Source organism: Narcine bancroftii, chromosome 3, assembly GCF_036971445.1.
Source record: "Narcine bancroftii isolate sNarBan1 chromosome 3, sNarBan1.hap1, whole genome shotgun sequence".
In the NCBI taxonomy this organism is placed as follows: Eukaryota; Metazoa; Chordata; class Chondrichthyes; order Torpediniformes; family Narcinidae; genus Narcine; species Narcine bancroftii.
In genome coordinates, this window is record NC_091471.1 from 311,858,850 (window position 1) to 311,886,825 (window position 27,976).

Sequence of the window (27,976 nt, forward strand, 5' to 3'; positions counted from 1 at the left end):
ATCTGACACATTTCATAGTATATCACTGTTAAACCTTCCCACGAATGTGAATCCTATTATAAAATAATGCTCCCCTTCTAAATCTCACAGTATTCTAATCCCCACCTATTTAAAAGATTCCAAAAAAAAGAGAAAAATCAATCCCCAAACGAGCTACTCAAAAGTAGTAGCTCCTTAAAAATCTGGGTGTGGTAAAGTCCACAAGTGGCAGGTGACTAAAGGACTCAGTGTCACCCACTCCCCCAGTCAGACTTTCACAAAGTATTGAAACAAAAACATTCAACCCAGTGATTCCAGTCCCAATGATTGTTCCGGATCTTCAATATCGAGAAGACTTTGCGTCAATTCAACTTTTTCATATTCTTTCCATATTTTCCAATCTTCCCATTTCCATTACCATTGACCCTTCTCTTCGGTGACATTGGTGACGATCGCCCATTTCCTTGTACATCTGGCAATGAATCAGCAAATAATAATGCATCATGGTCATTTTCAAAAAACTGAGATTGAAAATTCCCATAAAAAGCTTTCAATACTGCCGAGTAATGAAAAGCAAATTTATATCCCTTTCTCCACAATACTTTTTAAGCCGAATTAAATTCTCAGCATCTTCTGATAATTTCTTGACTCAGATCTGCATTAAAAAAAAACCCTATTATTTTGAACCATCGTTGGAGCCTGATTTTGCCGTGCTTTCTGCACTGCCAATCGAAATATCATCTTCCTGTCTTGATATTTAAAACAGCAAATAAAAACTGCTGGTGGTAATTGGCCTGGAAATGGTTTCTTCCTTAACACTCTATTTGCTCGATCTAATTCCAGTCCATCCGGAAAGAATTCCCAGCCCAACACTTCCGGGATCCATTTCTTAAAAAACTTCACCGGATCCGAACCTTCCATATCTTCCAGAAGACCAACTATCTTAACATTACTTATTCGACTTTGGTTTTCCAATGAGTCAAACTTCTTCAATAATTCCTTCTTCTGAATCCCCCAATCTACAAAAGGATCTTCCACTTTTTCCATTTTTTACTAATGACGCTCCACTTGACTCTTGCATTCAAGAAACCCTCCTCAATCTTTTTAAAATGATCTTGCACAGTATCCACTGATGGTGTCCATCTCGTAACATCACTCTTAACTGCATTAATATCTTCCTTCGGAAAAGTTACTTCTTCACAAACAGTGTTCATTTTAGTTTTCATTTCCGAAAATCCTTGAGTCATCTGATGAGTCATCTGCAGTGACATATTTGACATATCGTCCATGAGCTGAGCAATCCCTTCCAGAATTGGAAACACAGAATCCAGTCCAGGATCGATCACCTCCCTTGAGGCCGACCTTCTTTTCCCTCAGACCCAGTTCTTCAAACTCTAATGAAGTTGAGCTTTCTTCTTCCTCCAAAGCAGTAGGTCCTCTTCCGGTGCGGCTGCAGGTCTGGACACCCAACGACAGTGTGCCAACCTCATCAGCTCACCGTCGCTTGGGCTCCCCCACAGCCCACACCTTCTCCAAAGGTCCGTGGACCCTTGACGCACTGCGCTTGCCCGGTAGGTCTACCCACACGCAGGTGCGTCATCCCCGGACCACCAGGCAATGCTGTGGGCTCGCGGGCCTGTCATGCGCCCGGGTTCACGAATACACGATTCGAAATTGGGCAAACTCAATGCTAAACTGGTGTAATACTTAGCTGGGCAGGAGTTCTATGAGGCTTGGAGACTCCAGTCGACGATTCTGTTGCTTCAACTTGATAGGTAGGCCTCAATTCTTTAACACTTTTGTAAGGTAATTTCTTCTGTAACTGAGTTTTCGATTTTTTTCACATTTGCAGCCGTTTTGATAGTTCACTATTCCAACGTCTATGAACAGTATTTTAATCACTTTTACAACTTTAAAAATTGACCATTTTATAGTCTAACTGGGGAAGGTGGCTTTTTGTCACAGTAGCTGACACAGTTTGGAGTAAATCACTGTTAAAGCTTCACATTACTCTGAATGCTGTCTCACAGTTTCTGCCTCAGTCTACCGTTCATCAACGTTAAACCTCCTCCCCCTGTTAACTTGGTGTGAAAGTTACTTTTTTAAGTTTACCACACATCACCATTAAACCTTCTACCCACTGTGAACCTGGTGTCACAGTGTCTGACATCACTGTTAAACCTTCTCACCACTGTGAAAACTTTCTCACAGTTTCTACCTCAGTTTGATGTACATCTACTTTAAACCTTCTCCCCCTGTGAAGCTGGTGTTACAATATCTGCCTCAGTTTCCCGTAGATTACCAGTAAATCTTCTCCCCATTGTGAGACCAGTTTTACTGTATCTGCCACAGTTTATCGTACATCACTATTATACCTTCTCATTACTGTGAAATCGGTGTTACAGTGTCTGCCAAAGTCTACCGTACATCACCAGTAAACCTTCTCCCCAATGTGAGCTTGGTGTTACTGCATCTACCACAATTTCTTGTAAATCACCGTTAAACATTCTCCCTTTTGTGAACCTGGTGTCACTATATTCGCCAAAGGTTATCGTACAGCTCTGTTAAACATATTCCCCACTATTAACCCGGTGTCACAGTAACTGTCTCAGTTTCCCATACATCACCAATAAACCTTCTTCCCAGTCTGAGCCCAGTATCAACGTATCTACGTAGTCTCCCATACATCACCATTAACCTCTACTGTACAGAGTCATCCAGCATTCAGGATCCACCTTCACACCAGACATTAATGTAAGAGGGAACTGTTTACTGTGGACAGATTAAAGCCAGCACACCTCAACCCCAATGAGCCAGCGGTCGCGGCTGAACCCAAGAAGCGAGGCTGCCCGACAAAAAAGGCCATTGGCACCGGTTCTGGGGGGGGGCTGTGTGGCGCATGCCATTAGGCATGTGATCCAGCCCCTCATGTCATGCATGCGGTGGGGCAGCCGTCCAAAATGGCACCGTCGCGGGTTTCTCCCCTACCTCGGCACCAGGCTCAGAAGCCCGTGAACTGCGGCCCACGTGACCCCCCGGTACGCTTCTCAGCCAAGTCTGGGCTGGGAACATAAGACCAGCCATGCAAACCTGAATAAAGGAATTTTTGCTCACTGAACTCAACCTGCCTGGTTGTAGCTGCCGCTACTGTAGTATCTTAGTTTCTTTTCCTTTCTTTTCTTTTTTATATATTATCAACATATATTTGTAAGCTCTGTAACATTGTGATTTGATTTTTAATTGTTATAACTTTCATATATATGTTGATTTAAATAAAATATTCAATGAAAGAAAATTCTTCAAGAATTGTGCAGAAGAAAATTTGGATGGGATGAAACTATCTCAGAATCCATCGCACAAGATTGGAGAAATTGGATTGAGTGTCTTCAAATACTTGGACGTTTGAAGTCAACAGACTTTGGAGTGGCCACGTTTGCTGTTACACCATTTTGCTGATGTAGTGAAGGTGATTTTGATCCTGTCAGTTACTGAGTCCTGTGAAAACCAAGTGCGAGTACATGGTGGATTTGTAATGGGAAAAGCCAGAGTTACTCCATTAAAGTCAGTCACCAGACCTTGAATGGAATTGACTGCTGCTACTACGGTGAGCAAAATGGACACTATGTTAAGAAGAGAATTACAGATGGAGTTAGCAGATTCTGAGTTTTGGCCTGATAGTACATCAGTGCTTAAATATATTAATAATGAAATCATGAGGGTTCATATCTTTGTGACTTACAGAGAGAATGAAAACCTGGACAACAACAAATGTCTGATTTACCACAGGCCAGAGTTTCACCTGATTAATTCCCTTTTACATACGTGGAAGTTGATTATTTTGGTCCTTTTATATCCCAAGATCTTCCCATGATCTTCCAGTTTAAAGTGTAGTGTTACCAATGAAATTGCTGGGTCTGTCAAACATATCAGGACATCATCTGCAAATAGATTAATCTCATCTTCTTCCTGGTTTATTTACCCACGATCCTTTAATGTCTGGATCTCAGTGAATATCTTCCACCAACGGTTCTCGAATCAAAATGAAGGGAGCTGGAGATAATGGGCATCCCTGCCCACTACACCTGGTTCATGGGAATGCTGAGGACATTTGTCCATTAGGTACAACCCTAACTTTGGGCTTATAATATAATACCCTGATCTAATTTATAAAATTGGACTATTGTCTGATTATTTTAAACCCTTTTCTGTTTATTTAATGAATACATAAAAACCCTTCAGGTCTGTAATATTTCAATATTATATATCTATTATAAAAGCCCTCTCTGCTCAGCAAGTTTCTGCCATTAAATACTGGGCCAAAATAACAAATTAAATCTTGCTTTGGATCCTGTTTTTATCGGTTCATTTGATCCAAGATAGACCTTTGCTCCAACTATGAACTTTATGGCCTGTGTGAAGAGGGGATAACAGAGCCAGTTCCTTGTTACTAGTTGTAATTCCCCAACTTCTGCTGGGAATGTAATAAATGGAAAGAGTATAGCATTTGGATCAGGCTTGCTTTAGATAATTTTGGAAAAATCAGTGAATCGCCCTTCATGGGCCATGACGGAATTACAGTTTTCCAAAAAAGTTCTACAATAGGATCATTTTCACCATTTTCCAAATTTGACACATAATCCATGATTGAAAAACTGATAGAGAATTTTGGCCAATTTAGGAACTGTTTTGGGCTAAATAGTTTTACATTGGGCAACCCTATGATAGATAACCATCTTTTTCCACCATCCTTGTTGGATGTAGATTTCAAGGATTGTATAGAATAGATATTCAAAGTTTCAATTACCCCTTTATTTCAGTTAATTTTGCCACATTCAAACAATTATCAACTAAATTTTGAACTTAGTAATCACTCTTTTTGGACATTGAAAATTTAGACATTTTCTTCAACCTAAGATGTTGGATTTTCCGTGAATTTATAAGACTAATATTCTTCTTCTATTTCTTTAAATTTATGGCATTATGTTCATGGTGGATTAATAGCATGTATTTATAATAATGTATTGGGTTTAAAATCCAATATTAAGAGCAGTTGGGAATGAGATTTAAATATAAAATTTCCAGAAGTAGCTTGGTATTCTATTCTCAATTGTATTAATGACTCTTCACTTTATGCTAGGCATTTATTTTTACAATTTAAGATGGTACAGGAATACATATGTCCAAACTGAAACTATCTCGCTTGTAAGCAGGTGTTGATTCACTATGTGAGAAATTTAAAATTTTCCAAGTCTCTTTAATTCCTCTGTTTTTGGAATGCCCAAACTTAGAGAAATTCAGGAAAGGCATTTTTCAAACTTTATCAATGGTTCTTACTATCAATTTTGAACTTGTCCGTTAATTGCACTGTTTGGTTTTTCTCGTGATCCAGATAAACCATTGTCGGCAGCTCAGGAAAAAAAATTTGAGCTTTTGCTACGTTAATAGCCAGACGAGCAATGTAATTGAAATGGAAAGATGATTCTTCCCTGACCCATACACAGTGATTACATGATGAAATGTCCTTTTAAGTTTAGAGACAATCATATCTAATATTAAAGATAGAAAGTTCCAATTGATGAAATAATGGGGGCCCATTCTTAGATTTTCTACAATTGGAGGAACTAAATGTGTGTTTTGGCCGTTCATTGCCTGTTCTCTGGGGGCTGCCAACTGTTCCACACGATTGGTCTTTTCTTCATTACATAAGGTAACCTTGATTAGAGGGAGAGGTTGGATTAGACCTAATTTTTAGGTTTTTTTTAGTTTTAGCTTTTAATTTTTTCTTTTTTCCTTCCATTTAATTTATTTCAGTAAACAGGTTCGACGGTGTTCTATAGATTATTTCTGATCAATTGTTTTGGAGGTTAATGAAACAGTTTGACATTGTGTTCAAGATGGTTAAAAGAGAGAAAGAGTAAACACTCTTTATTCTGAATAAGATGGCATCTAAAGGATGACATGGTTGGTGTGGAAATTAGCACAACACCATCACAGCACCAGTGATTGGGACCGGACCTGGGTTCAGGTCCTCCACTGTCTATAAAGAGTTTGAAAGTCTTCCCTGTATCTGCGTGGATTTTCCCCAGTGGCTCTGGTTTCCATGATCCATTCAAAATGTGCAGGGGGTGTAGGTTAATGGTGTAAATTGGGCAGCATGGCTTCAGGGCATGAGATGTTCTGCTACCGTGCTGTATGTCTAAATTAAAAATTAACTGAATATGCAATATAAACGTAACTCCTTTTATGGCATCACGTGCGCATGTGCCTTCTCATAACATTTACTGGGTGATCTCTAAAATTTCTTGATTGATCAAGAACAGTCTCTTCTCCTTTCTGAAACCTCTCATGCCTGAGTTCATCCCGGTAACCATGTGTGTGTCCTCTCACCAAATTGTTTAAGAATCAGTGGCCATAACTAAATCTTTCAGGTTCACATCCTTCCTCCCAGTTTTGTAGTTGAGTCTAATTCTTTGAATGATATTGTCATTACATGTACAACATAGATGTTGTATTTAAAATATAAAACAATCCACATCAGTCATCAAGGTGCCATTTACACCTACCTGAGGGATGTGAGAGGACATCAGTACCCAGAGGAAAAAATACAAAGTGTAATCTATAACTACCCTCTACTACCTCCCTCCTCCCCCTCCCATCTCTCCAAGCACCTATAACCCTCACCCCTACAGAGCTTATATTAAAAAACTGAATGACATCGTCTCATAACAGGCTGTTACGGTGCGCCATCCATTTACATCTTGCAACACGTATAAGGCTTTTACTTAAAATCTCAAACCATACATTCCAAATACCAACTCCACATCTTTATAAAAAAAGAATAATTATTTTGCAAATTATACATTATTTTCTTAAAGTAAATACATGATTGAATTTCATTGTGTCATCTATAAATACTCAATTCGACATCATTTTTCCAAGTTGCAGTTATACATTTTCTAGCCACTGCTAATTCTAAACGAATATATGCAATTTGAGGTTTCTCCAAGCGTAAATTTGCCATAATTGTATTCATGTATCCCAGTAATCATACCCATGGATCCACATATAAATCTATTTGAAAAGAAATCGCAAAAATTTAATCACTTTTTACCAAAAGGGCTTCAACTTTAAACATTCCCACGCTGAGTATAAAAAAAGTACCTGTCTGATCACCAAATCAAAAACACAAATCTGACCCACTAAATCCATATTTTGTCAGTTTTTCAGGAGTTCAATATAACTGATGCAGAAAGTTATAATTAGCTAAACTATATCGTACATTAATTAATTTCATAACACTAACCAAACACATGTAAGACCACTCATCCACAGAAATAGGAACACATAAATCCTTCTCCCATCTATCCTTTATTTTAAATATATCTACCTTTTTCATCTCTTTGTGTAATAACACATCATTTCAGAAACAAATCCCTTTTTTCCCCTTATCAACAATGAATCTCTCAAATTTCATTTGACCAGGTTATACTAAATTTCTACCAAAGCATTCCAATAATAAATCTTGTACTTGATAGTAAGCAAATAAAGTATTTTGCGATATTCCAAATTTCTCTCTGTCTATTAAACCAAAGAAGTGAATCGACTTCAAAACAGTCCTCCAATAATATCACTTCTTTTGATTCCCAATCGTTCAAATAAGAATTATTCATAGAAAATGAAATTGTCTGATTCTGATATAATGGTGTCTTAGCTGAAATCTTACCTTTCGATCCTATAAACTGATTCCATTTATACCATACTCCTATCAAATGTTTCAATACTGGCAGTTGATACTACTGCAAAAGCAGAGGATTCCATTTATATATAAAATAATGTATTGTTCTTTCTTGTATTTGATCCCTCTCCACATTCACCCACATCGGAGGTTGGTCAATATCAAACACTCTATTAATAAATTTTAATTGTGCTACTTGATAATAATTTTGAAAATGTGGTAATTGATGACCTCCCAAAACATACCTCCATGTTAACTTTTGCATAGAGATTCGAGACAACATACCATTCCATAGAAAGAAACAATCTGCTTTATTTAATTCCTGAAAGATCTTTCCCAGTATAACACTCAGAATAGATTGAAACAAATACTGAATGCGAGGATATATATTCATTTTAATACAATTTACCCATCCAATCAGTGTTAGCAGTAACTCCTTCCATCTATTTAAATCAAACTTAATCTTATTTAATAATGGTACATAATTTAAGCTGTATAAATTTTGATACTCTTTATCCATTATAATGCCCAAATAATTTTATTTGACCATTTAAACTTCATAAGTTGTTTACAATCTGAATAATATCCATCTGATATTAGTAATATCTCACTTTACTTTATAACCTGACATTACCCCGTATCTTTTCAACAAATTTTGTAATGGTTCTAAAGAATTCTTAGGTTGAGACAAATATATCAACACATCATCTGCAAACAGATTAATTTTATACTCTTGCCCACCAATTGTAATTCCCTTAATATTCATTTCTTGCCTAATTGCTTGGTTCTATAACTAATGCAAATAAGGCTAGTGACAGCGGACGACCCTGTCTAGTGGATCTAAACAAATTAAATGCCTTCAAAATCTGTCCATTCGTCACCACCCGAGCAAAGGATTAGAATATAATGCCTTAACCCAACTGGTAAAGAGTGGTCCAAATTTATATTTTTCTAACACCTTAAATAAAAATTCCACTCCACACTGTGGAAAGCCGTTTCCACGTCTAGCGCTAATATCATTGTCTGGTTGAGTTGTCTTGAAGCATTAATTATTGTAATTAATTTAGTAATATTATCAGCTGAACATCTGTCCTTGATAAATCCTGCTTGATCCACATGTACTAATTGCGGTAAAAAGTTAGCCAATCTGTTTGCTAAAACCTTTGCTACAATTTTGTAATATACATTCAAGATTAATATTTATTAATATTAGTCTGTATGAGACAACTTTTAATGGATCTCTGTCTTTCTTTGGGATAACTGTTATTAATGCCCTTGAAAACCACTCTGGAAATAAACCTGTATCAGTGGCTTGTTATTCCGGAAATAACAAATCATAAAATTCTTTCTAAAATTCCAATGTAAATCCATCTTCTCCAGGTGATTTTCCACTTGGCATAGATTGTAACACCTCCTTAAGTTCCAAATCAGTAAATGAACCATCCAAAGTCTTAATATCCACTTCCTCTAATAAAGGTAAATTTAAATTTGACAAAAAACAATCAATCTGCTCCATATCCGAATTCCCTTCAGATAAAGTCCCGATAAAATGTACAAAATTCATCATTAATATCCTGTGGTTTATGTTATCTCTGAATTTCTCCTAACTGCATTCTAGACACTTGTTCAGTTTCCAATTGCCAAGCTAAAACCTTATGTGCTCTCTCCCTCAACTCATAGTAGAGCTGTTTCAATCATTGAATTATTTTTTCACAATTGTATTGTAACAAAGCTTCAATTTGGACAACTGTATTTTATTATCCTCAGTTGAATTTTTCTTAAATGTCTTCTCTAATGTTGCAATTTCTTTCTCTAAGCCCTGAATTTCTGCTATATATTGTTTCTTCACTTGTTCTATATAACTAATAATTTGACCTCGTAAATATCTTTTTTAAAGTATCCCATAACATAAACTTACTTTGAACTGATCCCTCATTCGTTTCTAAAAAAACCTAATCTGATCTCTTACAAGCGTAATAATTTCAGGTTTTTTTTAAACAACGTTTCATTAAATCACCAACAATAACAAGTTTCCACCATCTCAGCGATACTACGTGAAATTAACAATAATGAGTGATCTGACAGAATCCTACTCTTATACTCAGCCTGTCTGATTCGATCCTGCAAATGGGCTGATACCAAAAAAATCTATTCTTGAAACCGAATCATGACGTGCAGAATAAAAGGAAAAATCCTTTTTGGTCGGATTCCTCCGTTCCCATATTTCCACTAAATTTAAAACCCCCATTAACTCAGTTATTCTTTTTGCCATTTTGTCTTTTTTCACAATTTTTGGAGATTTAATCAACAACGGATCCAAACAACAATTAAAATCTCCTCCAACCATAATATTCTCATTGATTGATTCAAATATAAAAATGCATCAGGAACAAAGTGAACATCATCTTCATTCAGTCCGTAAAAATTCATCCATGTCCAAGCCTCTGAAAATAGTTTCCAATTAACCTTCAAAACCCTCTCTACATGAGCAGAAAAAGATTCTAAAAAGGCACCTTTTTATGTATCTCCCGATAGTTTTTACCTGGCCCACCAGGAGTCACTGTTTTCACTTTTGTACATGGTTTTTCATTGTTTGAGAAGATTTTATAATTTGCAATGTTTTCCCGAGAATTTTAACAGCTCTTGGCTAATATTGTGAACTCCGAGTTGCGCACATATTGAAATATGAAAATAAAGTATCTATTTTGAGGAACAGAAGGAAAGGACACTGCTGGTGACACATCTCAGAGAGCAAAGGTGCAGGAAGGGGGAACATTGCAGAGTGCGTCGAAAGAACCAAACACTTGTTGATCCAAACCAAGACTTTTATTAACTAAAAGACTGGAGCATATCATAAGTGGGTCGACCAGTCCAGAATGACCTGGTCTGGCTAGGAGAAATCCTTTAAGACCTGCCAGTAGGTGTGGCTACACTCTCAGCCAATCACAGTCATCCTAAAGTACACTGTGGACAGATACACATTGGTGTTAGAATCTGTACTATCAGGGGGAACGACCAGAAGGCAATTGCTGTGTTATGTGGCTTTCTGCAGGTGTGCAGAAATGCTGGGAAACAATTCTGGGGGCCATCTCTTTTTCTTCACCCGTTACAGAGCAGCAGGTAGCTGGGAGAAAACAGCAAGGCTGCAGAGAGACAGATAGATTAGGAGAATGGAAAAAGAAGAGGCCAGTGAATTCCAAAGTAGGAAAATGTCTGGTCATGAACTTTGGGAGAAGGAATAAAAGGGCCGATTGAAAATTCTGGGGGAGATGGACCTTGGCATCGCCGTGCAGGATGCCCCATAGGTTAACTTCCATGTTGGTGGTCAATCAGCTGATTGGAATGTTGGTATTCATATCACAAAGAATAGGATATAAGAGCAGGGATGTGATGTTGAGGCTTAAGAAGGCACTGGCGAGGCTGCACCTGCAATAGCGGAGAGAGTTTTGGGCTCCTTATTGAAGAAAGGATGTGCTGGCATTGCAGAAGATTCACAAGAATGATTCCTGGAATGAAGGGATTAATATATGAGGAAGGTTTGATGGATCTTGGACTATACTCCTTGGTGTTCAGAAGAATGATGAGTGGTAGGGGTCCTAAGAAGCACTTCGAATGTTGAGAAGCCTGGATACAGTAGATTTGGTAAAATTATCTCCCATGTTAGAGGAGTCAAGGACGAGAGAGCACAACTTCAGGGTTGAAGGATTCCCACTAAAAACAGAGGTGCAGAGGGATTTCTTGACACACAGACTGCAGAACCTCTTGAATTTTTTAACTGGTGGCTGCAGTGACCAAATCATTGGGTGCATTTAATGAACTTCAACTCTGTCTGCTGCAACAGGGTGGATCTCCCTGTGGCCACCCATTTCAATGCTTACATGGCTGACCGTGGACTCAAGCACATTTAGATTCTGATGAAAACAATTCATTAAATCAGTAAAAGTTCAACCACAGCAACTGCTGGAATATAAGTTATACAAAACTGCTGGAAAAAGCAGGTCAGGAAGCAGAGAAACCAAGAACTGGAGAAGTAAGAAAACAAGTGTATTTGAATTGACAGGCTGGAGAAAACACAGAATAGGTGTTGGGAAATTTGCAAAGAAAGTCCTGGCCAAATAATGTAAGAAGCAGCCAAGTGGAACCACAAGATGCCCCTGTTATGCAATTTTCCCAGGTGGCACATTTTTGTGGCCTTGTCTTGAGATGTGCATCTATATGTTGTGGTTAAAAACCCACCGTTAAGCTGGAGGAGCTCAGCCCGGATTTTCAGTGTCCATAGGAGATCAAGATATATTCCCAACATTTCAGTCCTGAGCCCTTCTTCAAGGAATGAGCCAGATACAGGAACTCTTAGAAAAGGCACTTTCAGGTGGCCAAATGCCCCACTTGTAAAGCCGCATATAATGGCAATATGGGCTGCCGGAAGGCCACCTGAATGCGCAGGATGCGCCTGCCAAATGAACTTGGTAACCCTCCTCCGAGAGGGATAATCGGCACAACACAGAAATGCTGTGGTGCCGGGTGGAGGTGTTTGTTGTGTTTACCATTTTTGTTTTTGTTCTGCAGTGTTCAAGTGTGGAGTGTATTTGCAATGTGATTTGTCCGTTCCATGGTTTACATCTAGTTTAAACATAATGTGAAATGTTTACATTGCTATATCGAACTCAGATATTTATGAAGCAATAAGATTTCTCAAAAAATGTTTTTTATTACATTTTTGACAAGCACACAAGTCTCATTTATATGCAACCATTACTTCACGAGAACACATAACATGCCAGGCAGTAGGCTCATGTTGTCGCATTGGGTGGGGAGGGTGGAGGGGGGAACAAGTTGTGGAAATTAGGAGCTAGGTGGCAGGGTCATACCCTTACAGGATGGACAAAATGGCAGAATGGATGGCCTGGTGCCCATGGGCCTGCTGATTGCGACAATCTGTGCTAATGGGTGCAGGACCATCTGCTTCAACCAACGTCCACTCTGACAGAAAGTCTTCCTTGTTAATCTCACATATATTGTGCAGGACACAGCGAGCAAACACAACACCTGGGACTAAGGTGGTAGAGATATCCAGACGGTTGGACAGGCACCACCGGCAGCCATTTAGACGGCAATATGCATGTTCCACCACTATCCTTGCAGAATTAAGGGCCTTGTTAAATCTTTGCTGATCCAGATCCAGTCCTTGGTGCTGTGTGAACCCCTTCATCAGCCAATTTCGTAGTGGATATGCCAGATGACCCACAAGATGCGTTGGAACCTCCACTCCATTAACATCCTTGGACACCTGCAGGCACAACAATGGAGAATGTTGTTAATTCATACACATGACCGTTGACACAATAAGCATACATAAGATTGACACATGGAGCTTTGTAGGGTGAACACTCACATCAGGTGGGAAGTGGTATCCGCCCTGGTCCTCTTCCTTTCTATACAGAGGAGAGTTGGCAAGCACTCGGGCATCATGGGTACTGCCCAGCCAACAAACACATCTGAGAAGCTGTAACGTGAATGGAAAGCACAGTGAAGTGATAGACATTGAGATGTGATGTGATAAAGACCAATAAAGGCTTAGCTCACCAGAATCTGTGGTCGACCACCGCTTGCAGAACCATTGAATGCCAGCCTTTGCAATTGTAGTAGGCTGCAGTATGCAAGCTGGGGGCAATAATGGGAATATGTGATCCATCAATGGCACCGGCACACATTGGGTATCCCCTTTGCACCAAGCTGTCATTGGTCTCCTGGAGACGTGTTCCAATGGGCAGGGACATGAGACGTTTACCGAGGAACTTCGTCAAGGCGGCCGTCACCTCCTGCACCACCATGCACACGGTGCTGATGCCTATTCCAAAGATGGGACTGATGGATCGATACTCACAAGGGGTGGCATACCAGCGCAGAGCCACAGCTAATCGAAATCCCGGCTCCATGGTTGCTGCGCCTGGTCTATGCGGCTTCAGGTGAGGTTCTTAGAGTTCCAGCACGAAGTGAAAGGTGCCATGCGACATACGAAAGTGTTTCCTCCATTCAGCAACATCAAATTTGGTGTGGTCATTTCTCCAGAACTCAGTGCCCTGGGATCAGTTCAACCTCCAGAGAGACCCATGTGTCACTGACAAGCATCATTCACCTTCGTCTGTGAACAATGGTGGGCGAAACCTCTGAGCAGAAACAATTTCAAGCTGGCACTGGAAGGTGTTGTTAAGGTTACTGAACGCTTACTGTAGCTTTTGACAATTCACATCTGATAGGTAATAGACTCAATCAGCTGTGTTTGGGCGGGAAACCAATATATGAATGGGCTGCCTTTTGGAGGTTGGGACCCTGTTGGGAAGAATTGATCATTGAACCCTGTCTGGAAGATTTGCTGGCCTAAAGACTTGTATTTTCTCACCCACTCTGGAAGCCTGTGAGTGAGTAAAACCTATACTGGTTGTATTTTCATCGGAATTTATAGCTATCCTATAAACACAAACTTCTCCATGTCCGCCACAAGAGCGGGGATCTCCCAGTGGCCACCTGCTTCAATTCCCCATCCCATTCTCTTGCTGACAGCCTGTTCATGGTCTTGTCGTGACTGCAAAAGGTGGTGCTACTGAAATGAAGCACCTCCGCACAGCATGAAGTGAACCTGTAACTGCCTTTATATGAACCTCTCGTGCTGCTTTTAGGGGATGACCTCATTCCTCTCTGGGGTGCGCTGGTCTAGGGGAGTGATGTCAGTGCGTTGCGGAGTTGCTGCAACCAGGATGTGGCGACATCTCCCTCCCAGGCAACATGTGTCACCAAATGCATGCTTCTCATGAGAAGGGAAGGGGGGCCTATGCCATCTTGTACCAACTGACTGGGACAGCGATTCGGCCCGCCTGACCACATGGTCGCTCGGCCTGCTATGAAAAACCTCATCCCTATCACATCCAATTAACACCTTTTGTTGGGCTGGATTTGTCCCCTAACCGGAATTCTGAGCCTTTCTGAGATTTCCTGCTTCTGGGTTATTCTGTTTATTCCTTGAAGAAGGGCTCAGGCCTGAATGCTGGAAAGAATAGCTGAGTTCCTTCAGCATGTCGGTGTGTTTGTAATTATAATCACAGCGTCTGCAGACTTCTGTGTTTCACTCATCTTTATTTGTAATACAAAGAACTGATGTTGGCAGTGGTGGTGGGGAGAGAGTGGGGGGTGGGGAACCACCTGATGGCATCCTCATTAGTACCTGGACCTACCACTTTGTGTCAGCCTATCCCAACAACTGGGAGCTACAACCCTGCGACAGTTCCCATAGAATTAGAGGACTAACAGTAGATCTGTGTGGAAAGAAGAACCTTAGCTGCTTCTTGCCCTTTCGTGTAAGACTTTATTCGTAATAAATGATCGACCACAAAAAACCCTGTTCCAAGTCTCTTTCAGCCCTTAGTATCATGTCCATACATTCCCATCATTGAACATTTTACATGCGCTCTCTGTTTGCACTCGGATGGTGAGTGGGAGCAGTTCCTTTGGTGCTTCAACCTTCTCCCGACCCCTGCACAGAAGCTGTTCTTCATCCTGCTGATGCTGGTTCTGATCCTCCTTTCTCTTCCTTGATGGGAGCAGCTGAGAGATGCTGTGGGCAGGGTCAAAGGGCTTCTCCAGGATTTGGCATGGCCTCTTCAGACAAGGATCCTGCTAGATCACACTGATGGGGAAGAGGGAGACTCCAGTGATCCTCTCTGTTGCTCTGAGGGTCCTGTGGATTGACTCCAATCCATTTCTCTGCAAGGACCCTCTCATCCAGTTTAGTTTGTACTTGTGTGGTGTTTCAAGGTCCCTCGGCCTGACGGAGATTGCCGATTCTATCGCATCTGCTGATTCCAAACGACCTTAGTTCCTCCGTCCTGTCGGGTCAGTCCGATTTAATGTTTCTCATCTTTTGTTTGATTTTTTAAGATTGTGTAGTGGATGTGTGTGGGGTATAAGTGCATGGGTGCTTGTGGGTGGGTATATGTGTGTGCGTGTGTAAGAAGGGGTGTGAGGGACAGTGTGTGTGTGTGTGTGTGTGTGTGTGTGTGTGTGTGTGTGTGTGTGTGGGAGTGGGAGTGTCTGTTGGCATTTGGGTGTGTGTGGTAGTGTGTGTGTGCGTGCATGTATGTGGGGGTTTTATTTACAGTGAAAAAGTATATACAGAATATTTACAATATATACAGAATATATACAGAAGAGTGAACAAATATATACAAATATATCAACGATCAAATATATACAGAACATATGTATAAAGCACAACATCGACGTCAAATGAAAAGAACTCGACAAAATTATCTCACTTATCGAACACATCCCTGATATAAAAGCACATCTACCAATTTGCCCCGAAATAGTTGGGGTTGTGTGTGGGATTTGGGATGTGTGTGTGGAGTTGTGTGGAATTGGGTGTGTGTTTGTGGACTGCATGTTCGGGTATTGGGGTGTTGGATGGAACGTGTGAGTGGATGTGTGTGGTGTGTGTGGGTGAGATTGTGCAGTGGATGTGTGTGGGTTATATGTGCATGTTGCTTGTGGGTGGGAATGTGTGTGGGCGTGTGTAAGAAGGGGTGTGGGGGAGGGTGTGTGTGTGAGGGTGTGTGTGCAGATATGTGGGGCTTTTGTTTACAGTGAAAAAGTATATACAGAATATATACAATATATACAGAATATATACAGAACAGTGAACAAATATATACAAATATATCAACGATCAAATATATACAGAACATTTGCACAAAGCACAACATCGACGTCAAATGGAAGGAACTCGACAAAATTAACTCACTTATGGAACACGTCCCTGATAGAAAAGCACATCTTCCAATTTGCCCCAAAATCATTGGGATGTGTGTCTGGAGTTTTGTGGGATTGGGGTGTGTGTTTGGGGTCTGCATGTGGGGTTATGGAGGGAATGGGTGAGGGGTTGTGTGTGGGGTGTGTGGGTAGGATTGTGTGGTGGATATGTGTGGAGTGTATGTGCTTGGGTCCTTTTGGGTAGGTATGTGTGTGGGCGTGTGTAAGAAGGGGTGTGAGGGAGGTTGTGTGTATGTATGTGTGCGTGTGGGAGGGTGTGGGAGTGGGTATGTGTGCGTGTGTGCATTTCCTTCTTTCCATTTTCCATAAGTGAACAAATATATGCAGACATTTGTACAAAGCACAACATCGACGTCAAATGGAAGGAACTCGACAAAATTATCTCACTGATAGAACATGTCGCTGATATAAAAGAACATCTTCCAATTTGCCCCGAAATAATTGGGGGGACCTATCCTGAACGATTTTCAGAACCTTTCATTCTAAAACCCGACTTCCAGACCCATATTATATTCGTCTAGGAACAAAGTCTACTTTAAATACAAGAATCTGGTTCGGAGACGGGATTAAGGGGAGAGGGAGAAAAGAGATTCTATTGGAGTGTGGATGTGTGTGTGTGTGGGGTCACTGTGGGAGTTGTCTGAGTGTGTGGATTGAGTGTGTGGGAAGTGGATGTGATAGGTTTGTGTGGGGTGAGTGTTTGGTAAGTGTGGGGATGTGGGGTGTGTGTGTAAGTGGGAGTGTGTGTGGGAAGTGTGTGTAAGTATGTGGGTGTGTGGGGTGTGTGTGGGAATTGTGTGTGGTCTGTGTGTTGTGTGGAGTCAGTGTGGAAGGTGTCTGAGTGTGTGGGAAGTGTGTTTGTGGGTGTGTGTGAGAGGTGTGTGTGGGGTGTGTGTAAGTGGGAGTGTGTGGGTTGTATGTGAGGATTAATGTAGGGGGCTGTGGGGGTGTCTGAGTGTGTGGATGGGGGGTGAGAGTGTGTGGGATGGGTGGATGGGGGTGTGGAGGGGTGTGTGTTGTGGGTTATGTGTGTGGGAGTGTGTATGAGGGGTATGTGTGTGTGGGTTATGTGTGGTGTGTGTTTGTGAGGGATGTGTGTTTGTGGGGGGTGGATGTGTAGGGAGTGGGGTGTGTGGGGGTGGGTGTGTGTATGGTGTGTTAATGTGGTGTGTGTGTGAGGGATGGGTGTGTGTGGGAAGTGTGTGTAGATGTGTGTTTGTGAGAATATGGGTAGGGGGCAGTGTGGGGGTGTCTGAGTGTGTGGATGTGTGGGTGGGGGGTGAGAGTGTGTGAAATGGGTGGAGAGATGGTGTGGAGGGGTGTGTGTATGAGGGGTGTGGGTGTGGGTTATGTGTGGTGTGTGTTTGTGAGGGATGTGTGTTTGTGGAGGGTGGATGTGTAGGGAGTGGGGTATGTGGGGGGTGGGTGTGTGTATAGTGTGTTAGTGTGGGGTGTGTGTGTGAGTGATGGGTGCGAGAGGGGTGTGTGTGGGAAATGTGTGTAGATGAGTGTTTGTGAAGTGTAGGGGGCAGTGTGGGGGTGTCTGAGTGTGTGTATGTGTGGGTGGGGGGTGAGAGTGTGTGGGATGGGTGGAGAGATGGTGTGGAGGGGTGTGTGTTGTGGGGCATGTGTGAGGGTGTGTGTATGAGGGGTGTGGGTGTGGGTTATGTGTGGTGTGTGTGAGGGGTGTGTGTGTGGTTGTGAGGGGTGTGAGTTTGTGGGGGATGGGTGTATGGGGAGTGTGTGAAGGGTGTGGGTTTGGGGTGTGTGTGGGGGTGTGTATGTGTGAGTGGGTGTGTGTGGCAGCGTGAGTGTGTGTGTCAGTGTCTGTGTGGGGCACCAACGTATATAGGACATGGCAAGCATTGCATGCCCCCCCACCCCGCTTGTCAGCGCTACTTCCATCCCCATACTTGTCAATGACGACGTCATCTTGCACCCCTTGACACATCAGCGATGGCACCAACCTCCCTCCCTCCATCAGCGATGGCGCCAACCTCCCTCCCTCCATCAGCGATGGCACCACCCCCCTCCTTCCATCAGCGATGGCACCAACCTCCCTCCCTCCATCAGCGATGGCACCAACCTCCCTCCCTCCATCAGCGATGGCACCACCCCCCTCCTTCCATCAGCGATGGCACCAACCTCCCTCCCTCCATCAGCGATGGCACCACCCCCCTCCCTCCATCAGCGATGGCACTAACCTCCCTCCCTCCATCAGCGATGACACCAACCCCCCTCCCTCCATCAGCGACGGCACCAATCCACCTCCCTCCATCAGCGACGGCACCAACCCCCCTCCCTCCATCAGCGAAGGCACCACCCCCCTCCCTCCATCAGCGACGGCACCAACCCCCCTCCCTCCATCATCGACGGCGCCAATGCCCTCACCCACACCTCCCCATGGGTCAGCGACTGCACCAATGCCCTCACTTCCACCATGGGCGCTATTTTGGGGTTTGTGTGTGTGGGGAATTTGGGTAAGTCTCTGATGTTTGGGGATGTGAGTATGGTGTGTATGTGTGGTGGGTTAGTGTGTGTGGTGGGTTAGTGTGTGGGGTGGATTTGAGTGTGGGGGTTGTTTGTGTTTGTGTGGTGTTTTTGTGTGTGAGTTTGTGTGTGTTAGGGGTTTTGTGCTTGTGTGGTGTTTATGAGTGGGGTTTGTGTGTGTGTGGGATTTGAATATAGAGAGTGTGTGTGTGGGTATGGGATGTGTGGCTTGTGTGGGGTTTGCATATGGAGGGTTGGTGTGTGTGTGTGTGTGTGTGTGTGTGTGATATACGTGGAGGGAATGTGTGTGTGTCTATGTGTGAGCGCATGAGTGTGGGGGAAATATGTGTGGGGTGGTGTGGGTGGGTGGATTTGCGGGTTTGTGTGTGAGGGGGTTGTATGAGGGAGTGTGTGTGTGGGTGTATTTATGGGGTGTGTGTGTGTAGGGGTATGTGGTTCGGGATGTGTGTGTAGGGCCATGTGAGTGGGAGTGCATGTGTGAGGGACTTGTGTGGGAAGGTGTTTGTGCAGGGTCGCATTAGTGCGTGTGCATGGTGGGATTTGTCTGGCAATGTTTGTGTCAAGGGTGTGAAGGGTGTGTGTGCGGAGAAATAAGTGTGGCAGTGCATGCGAGGGAGGGAGTGTGTAGGGGGCATGATTGGGAATGGGTTTGTGCGTGGGTTGTGTGTGCAGGGGTGTGAATGCGGTGGTGAATATGGAGGGGCGTCCATGTGCTGGGTGTGTATGTGGGGTATGTGTTTGGGGGATGGGTGGAGGTCTATGAATGGGTGTGTGTGTGGTTTGTGTTGGGTGTGTGTGGGACGGGTATGTTATTGTTTTTGTGGGGAAGTCTGTAGGGTTATGATTGTGTGGGGTGTGTATGTGGGGAGTGAGTGGGGGATGTCCATTGGGGCCATGTTTTTTGGGGCAGATGTGTAGGGTTGTATTGTGTGAGTGTGCATGTATGTGTGTGTGTAGCTGGGTGTTGATTTTGTGTTGGTTGTGTGTGGGAGGTGGTCAAGTGTGAAGGTGTGTGTGTTTGGGTGTGTGTGTGAGAGGTATATGGGGTGTGGATGGGTGTGTGTGGGGGGGACTGTGTGTGTGAGAGGATGTGTGTACGGGTATGTGTGTGGGAGGTTTATCTGTGTAGGGGTTGTATTGTGTGAGTGTGCGTGTATGTGTGTGTGTAGCTGGGTGTTGATTTTGTGTTGGTTGTGTGTGGGAGGTGGTCAAGTGTGAAGGTGTGTGTGTGTTTGGGGGTGTGTGTGAGAGGTATATGGGGTGTGGGTGGGTGTGTGTGGGGGGGACTGAGTGTGAGAGGATGTGTGTACGGGTATGTGTGTGGGAGGTTTATCTGTCCAGGGGTTGTATCGGGTGAGTGTGAGTGTGCGTTTATGTGTGGGATGTGTGGCTGGGAGTTGATTTTGTGAGTTGTGTGTGGGAGGTGGTCATGTGTGAAGGTGTGTGTGAGGGGTGTATGTGGGCGGTGTTTCTGGGTTGTGCGTCGGGGTATATGTGTAGGTGTGGTGTGTGGAAGGGGACTGTGGGTGCATTGGGTGTTTGTGGAGTGAGGGTGTGGAAGGTGTGTATGAGTGTCGAAGGGTGTTTGTGTATATCTGTCAGAGGTTGTGTTTGGGGGAGTATGTGTATGGGGGATATGTGTGTGTGTGTGCGCAGAGTGTATGTGTGGGAGTTTGTGAGCGTGAGGGTGTGTTCCTGGGATGTGTATGTGTGTGTGGGGTGTGCATGTGGGAGGTGTGTGATTGTGGGGGGTGTGAGTCGGGGCTTGTATGTGTGGAATGTGTGTCTGGGGATGTGTGTTGGGGGTTGTGTGTAGGGTGTGTGTGTGGGAGGTGTGTGATTGTTGGGGTATGTGTCTGGGGTATGTGTCTTGAGTGTGTTGCAGTTTTTTCAGGGGGGGGTCTAGTGTTTTTCATTGTTGGTTGAGGGTTTTTGTTTAAGTTAATTGTGAAAGATTGGGTGCCATTGTGTAAGTTGTAATAAGTAATTTAAGTTTTACAATTGTTAATGTTAAGGGTTTAAATCACCCAATAAAAAGGCAATGTGTGATAGATTATATTAAGAAGCTAAAAGTAGGGATTGTGGCAAGATAGCGTAGAGTCTAGACATGTAATCTCGACCTCTCTGGCCAGATTTTTAAATACCTGTTTTTTAACCCTTTGTTTTCAAGTTTAAACTTTTTAAATTTTAGTTTAAAGTATCAAGCAATTATTATGGCCACTAATGGTAAAAAGATTAAACCTCAAGTTCATAAGAATATACATTTTCGAAGTGCTGAGGATCTGGGGACTAGACGACCTGAAACAGCCCCTGGCTCAATTTCTTCATTGCCTAGACCCCAAAGATTTCCTGTGCGGGCTGAAAAAAAATCTATTGCTACCAAATGAAGGATGGCGCTGGAATTACCCATTCCCCGGAAGAAGGTGCGTGTTACCAAGAAGTAGAAAGCCTTTTGATTTCAATGGAGGGAGCACACAGGAAAATGTCTCCATTGTTGGAAATGCATCAGGTCGACGTCGATTCAATCCAGTTAAAGAAGTTTTGTGGCATAAAGGTTATAAGTCTACTTTTCGTTACCCTGCAGTGTTGAAGGTGTTTTACGGAGTCTATCAATTTTGGTTTTTTGAAACTGATTGTGAAGCAATGATTTTTGCTGACTCATGGCCAGATATAAGAGGACAAAGACATAGTCCAGCATTATTTCCTAAAGAAAACTTTGGTAGCTCTGGAAAAGGAAGAAATGGCAAAAATGGGAAAAAAACAGGAATGGAAAGAGTCCAACTTCTGAAATGGGATTTTCAAGATTGGAGTCTTTTGGGTTAAAAGAATTTTCTTATTCTATTTTTTCTTTTGTTCTTATAATATTTTGATGTTACTGACTGTTTGGCTGGGCAAGGAGAGATTTGGACTTTCTTTACTAGTCATCAGCCACTGGTGGGTGACCCACACCCAATTTTTGTTTAGGGGATTACTACCTTTTGGTAGTTTTTTTGGGGGGGGGGGTTTCTTTTTTTTTCCTTTTTCTTTATTTTTTAATTTTTTTGTAGTTTTTAATTTGTGATTTTTTTATTGGAGGGCCTATATACATTAATTTGAGTTTTTATATAAAGATATTATTGGTATTTAGTAATAATAGTAGATATGTCAAAGTTGAGGTTTGCTACTTTTAATGTTCGAGGATTAAATAGTTAGATTAAACGTAAGCGGGTCTTGGCATATATTAAGAAAAAGAAAATTGATATTGCTTTTTTACAAGAAACACATTTGAATGTGATGGAAAGCGTGAAATTAAAAAGGAACTGGGTTGGGCATGTATATTCTTCTTCATTTAATTCTAAGGCTAAAGATGTAGCTATTTTGATACGTAAAAATGTATCTTTTGAATTACAATCAAAGGAGAAAAAGGCAGAAAAAATAAAAATTTAAAGAAGCTAAAAGTAGATATTGTATTTTTGCAAAGGACTCATTTGACAGAAAAAGAACATTTGAAGTTGAAGAGAGATTGGTCAGGACATGTAATTTTTTCTTCATTAAACTCTAAAACTAGAGGCGTGGTGATATTAGTTAATAAAAAAAAACTTTTTGCTGTGGATTTTTTTTGATAATGTTGGAAGAGTACTGATTGTTAATTGGAAGATTTTTTTCCGAAAGTTGGACTTTAATGTATGTTTATGCACCAAATGAAGATGATCAGACATTTTTTTCAGGGACATTTTTAAATTCGAATCAGGCATATGGGAATGTGTTAGTCGGAGTAGATTTTAACTGTTGTTTGGATCCCTTGTTGGACAAATCTCCAAAAATTGTTGAAAGAACTAAAATGGCAAAAAGACTGTTTAGGATGATGGAGGATTTAAATTTAGTGGAAATTTGGAGGAAATTAAATCCAACTGAGAAAGATTATTCACTTTATTCAGCTCGGCATGATTCTTTCTCTAGAATAAATGTATTTTTGATTTCTGTGCATTTACAAGTAGATTTAATTTTGCAGAATATAAAAGTAGGTTATTCTCATATCCTTCATTAAATGTTTAGGGACTGAATTAACTGAGACAGCTTATCGATGGAGGTTTAATGAAAAGTTATTGAAGAGACCAGATTTCATTTAGTAGATGAGAGATCAAATTATTTTTTATTTACAAATGAAAGAAAATTCAGTTCAAAGTAAATTTATTTTGTGGGATGCTTTAAAAGCATATTTGAGGGGACAAATTATTAGCGATACAACTAAAAGAGAAAAAAACTATTTATTCGTAAGTTTAAATTTGGAAAAGGAAATCGAAGGCTTGGAGAAAAAAATTAAAAAAAATTATACAGAGGATGAAAGGATAAATTTATCTAAAGTGAAATTACGTTATAATTTACAAACGTATAAATATGAGAAAATGATGTTGGAGTCTAAACAATGTTATTATCAATTGGGAGAAAGAGTGCATATGGTTTGGCATGGCAACATAAAACTGAGCAAGTATCAAGGACAATTAATGCTATTAGGAAGAATGGAGAAATTACATAAATGAATACTGATGAATTTTTAAAATTTAATGAAAATTTATATATGTCAGAGGGTTATCAAAAAATGGATCAAATTGATTTATTTTTATCTAGTTTAAATTTGCCAGTGTTGAATGAATTTGAGGTAAAGAATTTAGATATTTTATTTACTGAATTAGAATTGAGAGAAGCTTTGCAATCGATGCCTGATGGGAAATCTCCTGGAGAGGATGGATTTAAGGTGGTGTTTTATAAAAAATTCAATGATTTATTATTTCCATTATATAAAGATGTTTTGAAACAAGCAACTAAAATGGATGTATTTCCAGAATCTTTCTCAAAAGCATTGATTACAGTTATACCTAAAAAAAGAAAGGAACTCTTTAAAAGTGTCACCTTACAGACCGATATCATTATTAAATGTTGATTATAGATTGGTGTCAAAAGTTTCAGATAATAGGTTAGTGAATTATTTGCCAAATTTTTTTACGTAACAATCTGGTAGGGTTTGTCAAAGACAATGTAGTTAAATTGTCATCAGATAATATAGTTAAATTGATTTCATTAATTAATGCTAAAAACAACAAGATAATCAACCAATGGATATATCTTTGGATGCTGAGAAGGCATTTGATCGAGTTGAGTGGAAGTTTTTGTTTAAAGTATTGGAAAAATTTAATTTTGTTCCATTTTTTAGGGGTTGTGTTAGGGCTTTATATGCAGAACTTACGACAAGGGTAATAACGAATGGTGAGATTTCAAAATCTTTTAATTTATCTTGTTCTACAAGACAGGGTTTTCCTCTTTCACCTGCTTTACTTGCTTTGGTGACAGAACCTTTACCTCAGGCTGTTTGACATGATTTTGGTGTTAGAGGACTTAAAGTGAGAGAAAATGAAAATAAAATTAGCTTATTTACACATGATGTTTTTGTATATTTAACTAATCCAAAAACTTCACTAAAATTATCACAGGACTTGTTGAATAAGTATGGTAAATTATCGGGATATGAGATTAATTGGGAAAAGAGTGAGGTTTTACCAATAGCAGAAGAAGATTTTATGGATTGTAGACAAATTACTAAATTTAGATGGTCAAATAAAATTAAATATTTAGGAATAGTTGTAAATAAAAATGATCATGAATTATTTATTTTGCATTATGTACCTTTATTAAATAAGGTTAAAATTGATTTAGATAAGTGGAAAGATTTACCACTGACCTTAATAGGAAGAGTGAATTGCATAAAGATGAACATTTATGCTCGAGTACAATACTTTTTTCAATCTATTCCTTGCATAGTTGGGTTATTCTTATGGAAAGGTAAATTATCGAGGGTTTCTTTCCAAAAATGGACTTGGCATTATAAATTGGGTGGTTTGCAATTACATTGTTTTTATAATTATTATGAGGTGGCACCGATGAAGTTTATTAATTGGTTATTTGATAATCAACAATCTCCTAGGTGGGCAAAGATAAAGATGGCTCATATTTTGGAAAATAATATTAATCATTTCATTTATAAATGGAATCCTTTATTGTTACAAGAATTTAAATTATCCGTTTTTCGACATATAATGAATATTTGGTAAAATCGCAATTTAATTCTTGATTCTATCGGAATAGTTTCGATAAGATCACCATTATATCAGAATAAATTAATTCCCTTTTCATGATAGAATCCTTACTTAAAAGATTGGGAAATTAAAGGATTAGTGAATGTAATAGATTGTTTTGAAGCAGGGAGGTTTTGTTCATTTAAAAGGTTGCAGGAAAGATATGGTATTGCATCAAATTCTTTGTTTATTACCAACTTTGAGATTATTTAAAGAAGAATTATGGGAAGGAAATAAATTTACCAGGTCAAAAGAAATTTGAATTATTAATTGCAGATAAAGGTGAAAAATGCTTTATTTCTGATATGTATAGGTTGTTGCAGGAGAAAATGGAAAAAGACAAATGGGAAAGAATTAAATATTATTTTGACATGGGAGGAATGGTCAAAACTGTGTGTTGACGGTGTTACCAAGTTAATTAATGTGAGGTATACTATGGTCAATTAGAATTTTTTGCATCAATTATATTCAACCCCTGAGAAATTGAAGAGATATGGATTCAGTTTAACAGATTTCTGTTTTAGATGTAGAGAGCAGAAAGTTACTTTTGTACATTCAGTTTGGTCGTGAAAGAAAATTAAGCATTTTTGGGAGGAAATTATAAAATTTTTGAGGGATTTGTTTCAAAGGGATATTTAATGGATCCAAAAATATGTTTGTTGGGTTATGTTAATGTTCCATTTGTTGATTCAAAATGCCTAAACCATATTTGGCTTTGTTAAGATTTGGGTTAGCAGTAGCGAGAAAATATATAGCTGTCACATGGAAGAATATAAACTTGCAAAGATGGCATAACGGATTGCACTCTTGTCTATATTTAGAAAAATTAACATATAATGTAAGTAATTATTCTTTTTTATTTATATGTGGTGTTTATATTTGAAACACATGGCTATAGAAATTAAATCAATGTTGTAATGTTGGCAGACCAATCAGGGAATATTTGATACATTTCTCTAAGGTTTTGGGGGAGGAGAGGTTGTTTTTTTTTTCTTTATTTTGGTTATTTTTTTCTTTTTTTGGTTTTTATTGTATTAGTAATGGGGAGGGGATGTAGTTTACAGTTATTTTATGTGTATTTGATTTTCTTTATGTAATTTGAGAATATTAAATAAAATCTTTCAAAGAATCGAGTGTGTATGTGTGTGTGTGTGTGGGGCGTGTGCGTCAGGGTTTGTGTGTGTGGGGGTGTGGTAGGAACTGCCGCTGATCCCCGAGTCCTCCCCACTGCCGCCGCTGATCCCCGACCCCTCCCCACTGCTGCCTGACACATCGATTCCTCCAGACGCTCGAGATTCCAGCCGGCTTCTCTGAGCAGGGTGTCACGGTTGATGTAGTGGTTAGGGCAATGCCTTTACATGGCCAGTGGTCAGGACTGGACCTCAGTTTGAATTCTGCGCTGTCTGTCAGAAAGTTCTCCTCCTCGTTGCTATCAAGTGGCTTCTGTGTTCAATCTTGCCTTTGAAAGTTCTTCTGCATTCAGGACAGGTTGTTCCAGATGGCAGATCAGGCTTGGGTTGGTACGGCCTCTCCTCTCATCTTCTTCTATTTCTGCACATCTGCTGGCTTCAAAGGTTGCTGTTCCCTCTCAGATGATGGTTTGCCAGACCTTTCTGTCCATGGTTCATCCACCCTTTGACAGGTCTTGTTTTTCATCCTGCAGGGTGTCTAGCCACCCTCCTCACCAGGCAAGCCTGATGGGGGAGCCGGTTTAGTCGCCGACCACTCGACCATGCGACAGGTAGTACTGGGTTACATGGTACCAGTAGCACTCAGGCGAGTGACCTGACACAGATCCTTGTTTACTCTTCACTTCATGCAAAAAGGCTCCCAAGTACTCATGTTGACCATGACTGTGGCCAATATGCCTTTGTTGAAGAGCCTCAGGATCCGTACTTCCATTTCAGTTCATCTAATACTAGAAGGGGTGTCCTATAGTTGTTTCCTTGATGCAGAGTTAAAGGCTTTGGTGTGGGTGATGAATGATGTGTACAAAGGTTGGATCTGTTCACTACATTTTTTTGGAGTTGTCGAATTTTTAGGTGTTGGCAGAAATCTCCTTGAACTTTGTTGAGATCCTCCAGGACTGGATGTAGAAATACCTGAACATGTTGATTGTGTTTCCAAGTGTGGCTGCCTTATTGACAGTTGGTCCTGCTACCAGCTCGACTTCCAGCACAAGTTGTTGTCCTCCCTTCTGCGCTTCACGAATCTACAAGCAATGGAAACAAAAGTCATTCAAGGGAAGAGATGAACAGAGTTGAGGAAGATCACGCGAAGACGACCAATGGTCTTCAGCTCAAAATCATCTTCACTTTTTCGTAAAGATTCAGAGACAATAGAAACCCATTAATCCCCTATCCCTCTATCCCTCCCCCTTCGTCGACAACTCTTCCTCCCTCTCCCTCCCTCTCCTTCCCCTCTAACTCTCACTCTCTACGAATATCCCTCCCCATCCTCAAAAACTCTCCTTTCCTCTCCCTCTCCTTTTCCCCTCACCCTCTCCCTCTATCACTCCCCTTTCCTCGACAACTCTCCCTCCCTCTACTTTCCTCTCCCTCTCCCCCTCACCCTCTCCCAAAATCCCTCCCCTCAAAAAATTTCCCTCCCTTTCCTCCTCTTTCCCCTCTCCCTCTCCTTCCCCTCTCCCTCTCCTTCTCCTGCCCTCACTCTCTCCCTATATCCCTCCCATTCCTCAAAAACTCTCCTCTCCTTTCCTCTCCCACTCCTCCTCTTCCCCTCACCCTCTCCCAAAATCCCTATCCCTTCCTCAACAACTCTCCCTCCCTCTCCCTTTCCCCCTCCTTCCCCTCCCTCT

General features: G+C 41.0%; 2 protein-coding genes across 3 annotated transcripts in view; both read right to left on the reverse strand.

Annotated features, from left to right (window-relative positions):
- Positions 1-12,402: 12,402 nt before the first annotated feature.
- On the reverse strand, positions 12,403-18,534 carry LOC138759063 (uncharacterized). The gene is made up of 2 exons (XM_069928924.1): positions 13,107-18,534; positions 12,403-13,001 (listed from the first exon to the last, which is right to left on the reverse strand). Exons 1-2 carry the CDS (start codon positions 13,452-13,454, stop codon positions 12,585-12,587), a joined length of 765 nt encoding a protein of 254 aa, XP_069785025.1. The 5' UTR covers positions 13,455-18,534; the 3' UTR covers positions 12,403-12,584.
- Positions 18,535-23,341: 4,807 nt separating this feature from the next.
- LOC138759064 (microtubule-actin cross-linking factor 1-like) overlaps positions 23,342-27,976 on the reverse strand; it is a 29,027-nt gene continuing 24,392 nt past the window's right edge. For both annotated transcript variants that reach the window (XM_069928926.1, XM_069928925.1), the window contains one exon: positions 23,342-27,370. In XM_069928926.1, coding sequence (XP_069785027.1) covers positions 27,363-27,370 — 8 coding nt within the window. In that variant the 3' untranslated portion in view covers positions 23,342-27,362. The remainder of the gene's footprint in view (positions 27,371-27,976) is intronic.

What these genes read in the sequence shown, in the direction of transcription:
- LOC138759063 (XM_069928924.1), bottom strand. Translation starts at nt 13,454, where the DNA reads ATGACAGCTTGGTGCAAAGGGGATACCCAATGTGTGCCGGTGCCATTG. An exon ending in GATACCACTTCCCACCTGAT is followed by an intron (nt 13,002 to 13,106) that starts GTGAGTGTTCAC and finishes TTGTGCCTGCAG; the next exon opens with GTGTCCAAGGATGTTAATGG.